The 12,558-nt window shown below is 34.7% G+C and overlaps 1 protein-coding gene across 4 annotated transcripts in view; it reads right to left on the bottom strand.

Annotated features, from left to right (window-relative positions):
• The window catches only part of LOC128992409 (alpha-taxilin), a 30,179-nt gene that overhangs the window by 5,457 nt on the left and 12,164 nt on the right, over positions 1 to 12,558 (bottom strand). For all 4 annotated transcript variants that reach the window (XM_054415975.1, XM_054415972.1, XM_054415973.1 and 1 more), the window contains exon 7: positions 868 to 1,026. In XM_054415975.1, coding sequence (XP_054271950.1) covers positions 868 to 1,026 — 159 coding nt within the window. The remainder of the gene's footprint in view (positions 1 to 867; positions 1,027 to 12,558) is intronic.

The raw sequence follows: 12,558 nt of genomic DNA, 5'->3' as shown, positions 1-12,558 counted from the left end.
TCTAAAAAGAATGAAATAATTTCAATAAAGTAGACTTTTGTATTAGGCAAGCTCACGTATTTCAAGTCGGCGCGGCTCAAACTGCAAATATGATTGAAATTAAATATTGTGTGTGTATTTTGAAAATCAATAAATTGTAGCTGGATAACATAAATATATAAAAAAACATACTGAACTGTTTTGTTTATATATTAAAAGAAATATTTTCTTGTATTTTATGTTTACTTCAGAATAAATGCATTATGAAAATAGCACACACAAATGTTCTATATGAATAGGAAAATAATTTAGTTTGATATTATGACAGGGAAAAGAAGCTAGTTTAGTATTAAAACATTACTTTTCCAAGTTAGAAACATTTAAATGCGTTATAATCTTTTTAAAGATACTCGTTAATACCACTATAATGCCGATCTCTGATTACGGTAATAAAATAACACTTAACGCATAACTATGAAAAAGACATGCAGATTAACACCTTTAGTTATAGATAGTCACCTGCAATATGGACACCCTCTTTCAATTTTGTATCAAAAATCATCATAGAGCCGCGCCGACTTAAAATACGTGAGCTTGCCTAATACAAAAGTATACTTTATTGAAATTATTTCATTCTTTTTAGAGTGTTTGAAGTCGGTTGTATTTTTTTACAAAAATAAATTATTATCTTGCCTTGTCTAGTTTTTTGGTACCCTATGTTGGATGGATAAACAATATTTCAAAAATAGAAGCTCAGTAAAAACCAGCTTTGCTGGGGTCACCTCATCCACATAGTTGTTCCATAATTCAAAATGTATTACATCTTGCTATGAATCCAGACACTTAAAAGTTAAAACATACATAATAAAAAGTATACGGTATACAAACCTTTTCCATTTCTCCTTTGAACCCTCCAAAAACATCATTGCTTCTGGCCAACGCCTTCTGGAATTCATCGTATTTGTCGTTATACATTGAGATCTGGTTGCGGAGATTGACTTCTGTGGCTTGGAACTCAGTACACCGTTGTTGATATTGTTGGATCTCCTGTAAGGGATAAAAACAAATTTTCTCATATTCGTTAAAGATTGACAAAATAATGGCTAGTACAGTTAAGGGGATGTGCCTCCATCTATAGGCCATTTTATAAAATATTTTGACTTTTTTCAAAAGTGACAAATTTTTATTCCTTAATTATTACTGAACATGTATGCAAAGTTTTATTTGATTTGGAGAATTTTTTCAGTGATTTTTATAATAAAATTGAAGACGTTGCGCCTAGCAACAATAAGTAGAAAGAAAACTTTAAACGGCGTTTTCTCAAAACTACGTTTTTTCATTTACTACATTTACGTAAGTTTGAATAACTTTAAAACTACTTATTATTTTTCAATGAAATTTTAACCAGACGTTCTTAATAGTATTTAGAAGGTTTGTGTGTATAGAGAACATCCTGCAATAATTTATTCCTATAAAATTTTATGTTTTACATTAAAAATCTGATCTTTTCGTGTAACATTTTTCATATTATTGTAAAAAGGTCTACTAAAGCTGTATTTGTTGAGTTACCATAGTTTCAATACACATAAATGTTCATTGTTATGTGGGAAAGTAAAATATGTTTACTTTTTTACATTATGTTGATAAACAAAAAAGTTATTCAAAACTGAAATTTTTTAAAAAAATTCTTAAAATTTTGAAATTTACCCCAAAGTGACCAAAAATTGATTTGGATAAAATTTTTTCTATATATAAATCCTCTAATTTGGCTAAATAGAAACAGAATAAACCCACAAAAGCCATTTAAAATAAATAATTCTAAAAAAGTCTTAGAAGGAGGCATATCCCCTTAAACTTTTTAGGCTAGGTACATAAATTTCACCCAAAACTAACTAGTAAAACCTAGTAAAGGATTTAGCATATTCTTTATAGATATTGTATAGACTCTCTCTTATTTGGTTCATACAGCCCAAGATGTATGGAGTAAAAGAGGTGGGCCAGACAGAGTGTACTGCGCGCGATGACGTCACTGCAGTCCCGGCCGCGGCCACCTTGCCACTAGATACATGCTAAACGCACAAACCTTACTTTTTAAGGCACAATTTAAGCTGATTTGGAGGAGGTATTTCACGTTATGACACAAAATATCTTTGTCTACTAAATAATTATTTTTGTGATTTTGAATTAACATTAACTAGCTGTTAGCCCGTCCTACGTACGGGAATCAAGTAAGTTAGTCAATTAAAACTGAATACAATTCATAACTGCTAGTTTGCTTTAAACTAGCAGTCTACATAATCCCTACTAATCTTACTTATTTCCTATAATCAATGACTATAGTTATTTTTGCAACTAGTTAGAAAAGTGAGCAATTGACTCACTCGAGAGAAATCCTTACTCACGAGCCGTAGGCGAGTAAGGAATGGTTTCTCGAGTGAGGCAATTGTACTTTGAACTCGAGTTGCACATTATACTTATCCTACAGTTACCATAAAACAAATAAATTGGTGAAGAAACATAACCTATTTTTACACAGAAGTGAACTTTTAATTTAACATTTAATGTGAAGTGACAAATACAACAGTACAACAGCTGACCAGCTGATTTACAGCCAGTGCTGCCAACGTATTTCGTGCGCATACGACGTTGCCTGCATGTTACGCGCTCACTATTTCGTGCCTTCACGTTGCAAATCTGGAGTGAGACAAAGTAATTAGAGTGAGACAATGTTAACATTGTCTCACTGATGAGCGAATTGGCCACTTTGCTTTCTCAAATCAGTGAGAGAACATGTACATTGTTAGGTAACTGTAGGAAAAATTAAATAACCTCCTAGTTCCATAGAATATTTTTATATCTATCCAGCTGTTATAGCTCAAACAAATTGTATTGCACTAAAACAAACCCAAGAGTTTATAGACTGCTCTAAAAAATAAATTGGATTTTCAAGTATTTACAATGGATATTAAAATAATCTGTCATCCCCTTATCAAATAAATGAATGTATCAATTATTAAAGCATTACACATAGTATAAATAAGTCAATCCTAGGTATGTCATTTCATTTCTATCCAATTTCCAAATGCTGAATTTGTGTCACAAACTCTGAATGTTTACAGCTGTTACGTTAAGCACATGGTTTTATAAAAAAGCCAATCTAGAATGTTAGCTTCGGCTGCTAGACTTAAAAAAAATTTAAACTTAATTTCTAAAAAACTGAAACCCTAAACTAAAATTATGGCTTCGACATTCCCTAGTTCTCAAAATCATCTTTCTTTTAACGCAAAAACCATGAAAAACCATCAAGTGGTTGATTCAGAATCGTGAAATAAAAAAACCCTGTCACGTTTTAATATATAATATGATGATGATGATTAGTATCCTATTGACCTTTTTGAACATTTAAATTTAGTTACATTTCATTATTAATTGCCAATATCTCAAATAGTTAACATATGTTACTACAGTACTTAGCACATTGACTATGGTACCATAACATAGCTCGTATTTAGAGCATAGGATATTTGATGTAGAGGTATCTAGATTTGGTCTCTATAGTCAAAACAAATTCTTACTATGGAAGAACCTTTGACCTCCATAACTCTACTGAATCAACATTTTAACTTTATCTATTTGAAAAAGGATAAAGACATCAAAGAACAAACAAGTCAGAGTCTATTCTTGTATAAGATAAAATATTCACATAAACTAGATGAACGGCTATATATCAGGAATGCTGTCAGACCAATGTTATTCTTTGGTAAACTGCTAGTTGGAAATATGCTGCAAGTTTAGTTTTTAGTTTGTACGTTGAGTTTGAACCATTAGTTAAGATATGGATAGTCAATCAAGTGATTCTTGCTCCAATACTTCAGATCCGAGTATGAGTGCTTCTTCAGGGTGTTTTGCAAGTTCTTCAGATCCTAGTTTGAGTGCTTCTTCTTCAGGGCGTGACACAAGTTCTTCAGATCCCAGTTCGAGTGCTCCTTCTTCAGGGTGTGACACAAGTTCTTCAGATCCCAGTTTGAGTGCTTCTTCTTCAGGGTGTAATGCAAAAAGTTCTTCAGATCCCAGTTCAAGTGCTTCTTCTTCAGGGTGTGATGCAAAAAGTTCTTCAGATCCCAGTTCAAGTGCTTGTGATATTGTTGTTGAAGCAAGTTCTTTAGATTCTACTTCGAGTACTTCTGCTTCAGGTTCTGACACAAGTTCAACATTATCAGTTTCTTGTTCAAGCTCTAACCCAAGTGACATAGACTCACTAAGCAAATGTATTACGTGTGGTAATTACTTTGAGGAACTAAGCACTCTTTCTATGTCAGCAATGATACGATTTTTTCTGCCGGATGTTGACCCTTTTGAGTGCAGTGAATGTGAAAACATATGGATGAAACCAATGATAGAATGTATCAATGCCATGGACCTTGAAGATGATCGTCAAAAAGCATAGAGTAACTGCAAGTTTTTTCTTTATATTTTTTTCAAGTTAGGGTTCTCTTTGCAAATTTTATTCAAAATTCTTAATTAGTAGAAACATATTCATGATTAGCCTACCATTTATTCTGCACAGTTAGGCTTAAACCATTTCCGGAGTATGGATCATAAATATTTCACTCTCGACATATAAATTATGTTGATTATCAGGCTGTTATCAATCAACTCTAGCTTGTTGCTGATCTTGAACGCCATCAGTAAATATAGAGGTTAACTGATTTTAGAATAGTGATTGAATGTAAACCGACTATTGGTAGGATACAAAAGTGAAATGTAATATCATCACAGAATAAACATGAAGTTAATCTTGTTCTTTATTCTCAAATAACACCTAATAATTTCCAACTAGTGTCCCTGTTGCTCGAATTCGAGCAATTGCTGGCAATATTACAGGCGTTATTTTCAAACGAATTTCAACCAAGTCAGCAAATGTATGTGTAAAATTAGCAAACTTATTAACTGTTTATAATTAAATTAACATGCTCTTCTTCTCACTTTTGATTTCTGACAACAGCTGGAGTTTCATAACAATTTTGGTTTCCAATGTTAATCTTATGGAGAAATTCAAAACTTTAAAGGGCTTCAGGGCCTCACTCTCTCAGTATTTCCCTAAAAAGAAAGTTTCCTGCACAGCTTCACGTTACTCTCTTTCCAATGACACCAAAAACATGACAATCGGTTCAGTAGTTTCGGAGGAGTAATTGTCACAAAAAATCTGCTTGCATATTAAATAAGTAAAAATATAGATTTGTAACGTTCAGTCAAGTATCACCCAATGTTCCAATACTTTTTAAATTATTCTTACTATTAAAATTACTATTTATTATATCTTACTATTACTCTTACCCTTTAAATTATTTATATAATGTAAAAATTGAACAGTTTAATGTCCTGAGCCTACATGAAAAATTTGTATTAAGGTAAAACGTTGTGGAAACTGATTTGATAATTTTTTTTCTTTATATAAGACTAGCTGTGTGCCCGTTCTACGGACGGGGATCTTGTAGTCAGTTGAAACTTTCTTATTCAGAACGAGTGCTTAGGTTTGCTGCTACGGGGAAGGTAAAAAGTGTTTTTTGACCATACGCCAACAGTATAGGATGAAATAAATAAATTTGGCAAATTTTATCAATACATATCCATAAACAAGTAAAGTACAACAATTTTCATTATCTTCATAAGAATACCATAGGAATTTTAAATTACACTATTTTTTAATTTCTCCCTGACCGTTAGGCAAACAACAGCGCTTCAATATACTAAATTATTTCTTTTTTTTTTACTCTACAAATTGGTTTAAAAAGAAATTGCAAAATTCTTTGTTTTTAGGGTCAAAAATGGGGAAACCCCATTTTTACCCCATAAAACCCCGTTCCCATGGTCCGATTATGCTGGATCACAAACTCGTTCGAATAAACGTAGGTTTACACGTTTGAACCAAATTTCATCAAAATCGGATCATTTTTGCTCAAGTTATCGCGCTAACCGACACACATATATTATATATATAAATGAATTTGAAGGGATGGTGTTTTTGGCCTCTAGGGACCTCAAAATGAAAAATTAAATCGGTCCCGGGTCCAGCTCTTACCATGAGTACTACGGTAATAGCTTATTCCCTATATGGGAAATTCGCTAAAAATACAGAATTGAATTAGGACATTTGCTACATTTTAACCGAAGGACACATATAAAACAATATCCACATACAAAAATAAATTAGTAATATAAAATCTATATCTAATATATAAAATTCTCGTGTCACAGTGTTTGTCTGCAAACTCCTCCGGAACGACTTCACCGATCGTTATGAAATTTGGTGTGTAAATTCTGTAGGTATGCGAATCGGACGTAAACTATTTCCCGTTTCGAAATTCTTAAAAGGGCTCCGCCCCAGTGGCTCTGGAGTTTCCCATGTTAACCTTATGAGAAATGGAATTAATGAATCTTAACAGCTGTTTCAATTAAACAAGTTGGTTCTGTTCTATGATGTTCAATAGCATTAAAGTTACAAGGATTACCAACAGGGTGCAGCACTATTATTTCTTTTACATTTATGACAACAGCTAATTTGCAACCAAAAGGTGAGTGAGCGTAGCGAACGAACTTCAACCTGGAGGCGAGTTAGCGTAGTGAACGAGCTCCAACCTAAAGGCAAGTGAGCGCAGCGAACGAGCTCCAACCCAAAGGTGAGTGAGCGTAGCGAACGAACTTCAACCAGGACGTGATTGAGCGATGCGAACGAGATCATCTTGAATATTAAACGTAACGGTACTTTCTTTCCATCGGTCTGTCTTAGGGGAAACCTATAACTTAGGCGATACGAAGTTCGCCGGGTCAGCTAGTATATATATATAATCCAATATATGTTTGTTTGTTTGTTTGTTTGTCCTTTATGGACTCCGAAACCGCTTGATAGATTGTAATGAAACATTCAGGCATTATTAAGCATCATTCAAGGATGGTTTGTGCTAAGTTTGGTGCAGATCCGTCAAAAGGGCTCTGCCCCAGTGGCTCTGGAGTTTCCCATGTTAACCTTATGAGTACTCATATTCAAATGGAATTAAAGAATCTTACCAGCTGGTTCAACTAAACAATTTAATTCTGTGAAGTTCAATAGCATTAAAAAGTTGATAGATTTAACAACAGGGTGCAGCACTATTAGTTTTTTAAATTTATGACAATGCAACCAAAAGGTGAGAGAGTGTAGCGAACGAACTTCAACCTGGAGGTGAGTTAGCGTAGCGAACGAGCTAACCTGAAGGCAAGTGAGCGCAGCGAACGAGCTCCAACCTAAAGGTGAGTAAGCGTAGCAAACGATTTTCAACGTGAAGGAGTGATTGAAAGGACGTGATTGAGCCATGTGAACGAGCTCATCTTGAAAATGAACGAGCATTGACTTAAAACCACATTAGGACAGGACGGCGTCTGTCGGGCCAGCTAGTACATATATAAAATTAGTATTTGAAATCTTTGTTAGTGTCATTAAATTTTATGAGGTTGTATTTTTTTAATCATGGTGTAGTGATAATGTCTTGTGTAATAAAGATTTATGTATACTTAATCCGAAGTTGACCCGAAATGATGGCCTACTTTATGAAGGAAATAAGCAAAGTATTAAATTGAAGTACTAAAGACGATTTAAATTGGTAGTTTACAATAGGCCTAAACAGGTCACGAACTATTGATATGTAAACATCGTTAAGTGTAAACTATATACTGATTCTTGTATTGTTTGTTAAAAAAAAAAAAAAAATCCAGCAAATTTAGTTATAGTATGTAAGAAGCATAATTGATTTATTTTAATTGTTTGTAGTGGTAACATTGTTTCTTTTTTCATTTCCCTTACAAAGTTTGATTTCATTCATAATTCTGTATCTCATGGCAGGCAAATCTCGTAGACATTGTAAGTACAAAATATTATTATCCATTATAATCTAGGAAAGTTAAATCTGAAATTAAAATTGGTTTTGAAAATACTATTGAACATGGATATGGGAAAATAATATTCACTGTTGGTTAACCTCAAATTCTAAAATATGTTAAATTAGGTTATAAGTATGTTAACTTGCAAAAAGCACATTGTACAAAAGAAAATGGTAATTGAAATTTATATTTAGAATAGTTATATTAGTAATATTTATGCATTTGTATATTTTTTTTACAGACGAGTTCTCTACGGAAGGTCATTGTAAAGTAAAACTGTTTCAATTAAATAATTATTTAGGACTGAGATACAGAGGTATAATGTAACTAAATGAAAAGTATATATTTGTTATGATTTCATTTATTTTATTAATAAAATGTCAGTGGTATACACGGAAATGAAATGGCTTCTTTTTAACTTAGGCTAAATCCTATTGAAGTTATATAGTTCTGTATTATAAATTATTACATTTATACTTGTTTATTGGACCTTACGAGTATAACTATTCAGTACCTGGGGACCGAGCTTTGCTCGGGGAAAATCATTAGTTTACTCTGAAAGCAGTTTAGTATTGCAGATACATTAATCCACTCCCAAACTCCACACTGCTCACCTTTACTACTTCCTTCACCACGTTGTGGACCTGTTTGTCCTCCTTCCCTATACCATTTTAGAATTGCAGATACATAAATGCCACAGATAGTTCTCACACTCTGCACTGCTAGCCTTACTACTTCCCTCACTACTTCCTACGTCGCCGACCTGTTTCCTTCCCTTCCCACGGCATTTTAGGTTTGCAGATACCTTAATCTAATCGTCATAAACAGTTCCCACACTCCGGAATGCTTGCCTTTACTACTTCCTTCACCACTTTCTACGTCGTGGACTAGTTTCCCTCCCTTCCCATAGCATTTTAGGATTGTAGATACCTTAATCTAATCCTTATTAACAGTTCCCACAGTCCGGACAGCTCGCCTTTACTACTTCCTTTACCACTTCCTTCGTCGTGGACCTCTTTTCTTCCCTTTCCCATTGCAGATACCTAAATCTCATCATCATAAACAGTTCCCATAATCCACACTGCTAGCCTTTACTATTTCCTTCACGACTTCCTTCGTCGCGCACCTATTTCCCTCCCTTCCCATAGCATTTTAGGTTTGCAGATACCTTAATCTAATCGTCATAAAAAGTTCCCACACTCCGGACTGCTTGCCTTTACTACTTCCTTCAACACTTCCTACGTCACGGACCTGTTTCGCTCCCTTCCTATAGCATTTTAGGATTGTACATAACTCCAATTAAGTGGAATTGGCACCTTACGTTCCAACCTTAATGTAATCTTCATTAATAGATCCCAAACTCCGGCCAGCTTGCCTTGACCACTTCCTTCACCACTTCCTACGTCGTGGACCTGTTTTCCTCCCTTCCCATAGCATTTTAGGATTGCAGATACATTAATCTAATCATCATAAACAGTTCCCACACTCCGGACAGCACGCCTTGACTACTTCCCTCACTACTTCCTACGTTGCCGACCTGTTTCCCTCCCTTCCCAAGGCATTTTAGGTTTGCAGATACCTTAATCTAATCGTCATAAACAGTTCCCACACTCCGGAATGCTTGCCTTTACTACTTCCGTCACCACTTCCTACGTCGTGGACCAGTTTCCCTCCCTTACCATAGCATTTTAGGATTGTAGATACCTTAATCCTTATTAACAGTTCCCACACTCCGGACAGCTCGCCTTTACTACTACTTCCTTTACCACTTCCTACGTCGTGGACCTGTTTTCCTCCCTTCCCATTGCATTTAAGATTGCAAATACCTTAATCTAATCGTCATACAGTTCCCACACTCCGGACTGTTTGCTTTTACTACTTCCTTCACCACTTTCTACGTCGCGGACCTGTTTCCCTACCTTCCCATCGCATTTTAGGATTGCAGATACCTTAATCTAATCGTCATAAACAGTTCCCACACTCCACACTGCTAGCCTTTATTACAATCATAGATAAAAAAAAGTCCTTCTACAATGTATCGAGTAATCTTCAGTATAATCTTTGCTTAATAGTAACAGCTGATGTTTTTCCTTTTGTACCGGTACTGTATTTTGTAATTTCTAAAATACTGTGGATAGACTACTTACAAGTCTTTTGTTTACTTTTTCCTTGTTATTCAATTCAACCAACATGGTTACTAAGCAACCCATAAGACTAATGTTAAAAAAATGTGACTTTCAGTTTCATTTTTCTACGTAATTAGATTTTTGTTGGCAGTTCTAAGTGCAGTAAACTCGTTTTTAGGCCAAAAATAAGCTATTTACAAGATTTGAAGAAAATCGTCGGAGCCGTTTTCGAGATCTTTCTGCAAGCAAGCAAGCAAGCAAGCAAGCATACATACAAGCAAACATTGCTCGTATTAGAGTATAGGATAATGGTTTACTCAAAAAATGTTTCACTCAAATGTGTTAACATATTCATAGCATAAACTAACATTCTGGAATCTGGAATCCAGACAGAAAACGCAAAACTTATGGAAGTACACTAAAGGTCGATTCACACATATTAACAGTCCAGTCACAGTTCTGTTACAGTCCAGTCACAGTTCTGTTACAGTCCAGTCACAGTCCTGTTACAGTCCAGTCACAGTTTGGTCTCAGTTGCATCAGCAATTCCTCAGGTAACTTTCCGTCAGTCTTCCGTCCCTAATATTTACAGTGATGTTAAAATAACATATTTTAAATTTAAACCCTATATTCTATCAAATTTTCATCGTCCATCTTGTTGATTGTTAAAAACAGGACTCAAAATATAATCAGAACCATTTAAATAACAAAAACACTATTTTCTAACCTCAAAGACGAAATAGAAAATCCATTAAAGAATATTTTTGTTAACTGTGAGGTGCTTGAAGTGACTGGACTGCGACGTGCCGTAACTGATGTATGTGAATCGACCTTTAAAATAGTTCTATTGCGCTATCTACACTCATCCATTGCAGTTCCGTCAGTCGCTCTGCCGGCGTCCGTCAGTCAGTTTTAGATTTCTTTTCACCGATATTTTTGGATTGTTCGGACAACTGATGGACATGTTTGAGGCTAAAAAATAGTACTTTTTTATTTAAATGATCGAGTTTATATTTTAAGTAGGCCTAATGTTTGTAACAATCAACAAGACTGACGATGAAAATTTGATAGAATATTGTGTTAAATTAAACATTTTTGACTGTAACATAACCGTAAATAAAGTGACGGAAGAGTGACTGAAACCAAATGACGGAAAGTTACCTGAGGAATTGCTGATGCAACTGAGACCAAACTGTGACTGGACTGTAACAGAACTGTGACTGGACTGTTATTATGTGTGAATCGACCTTTAGTGTATTAGCATAAGTTTTGCAGTTTGACTGAGAAATTGCGGATGCAACTGTGACTGAACTGATATGCGTGAATCGACCTTAAGACATCAATTAAATTTAATATTACTGTAAGAAATAAGATGCAACACCTACGATAACTAAGTTGTAAATAGTGATGTTTTTGTACGTAAAGATGATTATCGCTACCAATGGCGTAAACAACGCAACATAACATCTAAAAGTGTCGTGTACGGGCTGTGAGTAGCGGCTTGAGGACTGCAGTGACATCCCTGCCTCGGCCCGATAGGCGAGGGGAAAGAGGGGCGCGCTCTGTCTGGCCCACCTCTTTTACTCCATACATCTTGCATACCTACCTGCAAGACCTACCTGTCTACGTAGGTCTACATGCATGAGTGACTTTCACACTCGGACGGCTTTTATTCTTAGCTATAGAGACATATACACAACCTGTACTGATTGTTAACTCACTGATAGGTCAAATGCTGTAGTTTTTTTAGTGTTTAACATTGTACAGTATTGTTGATCTTTGGATAGGCTTGTATATATATATATATTCACTACTGTTAAAATTTCTACTTGTTAAGTCTTTGTATCATCATGTCAAGTGTACTATCTTGCTCTTGTTGTAATATATCTTTGAACCTAGAGTGCTGTCATTTTCCACACATAGTGTGTGGTTTGTAAATAATTGTGGTAACGGTACCTATTGACTTCTGGTGGTTCAGACTATTTGTTTGATTTGATTTTATCAACTAGCCTATATTGTTTGTTAAAAATAGGTTTTTATGGATAACGTATTCTATATTCTAAAATACGTTAAATACGTTACCTACATTTTCCTTATAATCCTGATCCAAAACCTTTTAATTTTTAGGCTACATTAGTTTTATCTTAATCAAGCACATTAATCATCAAGATTTTAAGTGACCCTCAAGAAAATCTCATGAAAAGCCAATATGACTAACTGAACATGACTGTAAGTTATTAATACAAGTTTAATACCAAAAATAACATTTACCTCAAAAATTCATAGAGCAGATGGTTATCTTGTAAACATTGCATAGTTTATAATTTCCAATTTTACATACAATTGCCCAAATTCTTTTAATTAAACTCTGCAAATATATCAAACTGACAACCAAGCAGTGACGTCACAGCCAACTCACAGCTTTACACATTCATCACTTCCAACACGACACCTGCTGCCTGGGAGTGTTTGAACTGAGAGTTGCTGACTGGACGCTCAGCAAACTGACCACAGACACTGCCACTTCTAACAGTGT

This window comes from Macrosteles quadrilineatus, unplaced genomic scaffold, assembly GCF_028750875.1.
Source record: "Macrosteles quadrilineatus isolate MER2022 unplaced genomic scaffold, UCM_ALF_1.0 Scaffold_4__1_contigs__length_99947679, whole genome shotgun sequence".
Lineage (NCBI taxonomy): Eukaryota > Metazoa > Arthropoda > Insecta > Hemiptera > Cicadellidae > Macrosteles > Macrosteles quadrilineatus.
The sequence above is the reverse complement of the archived record's forward strand: the minus strand, read 5'-3'. Positions and strand labels throughout refer to the sequence as shown.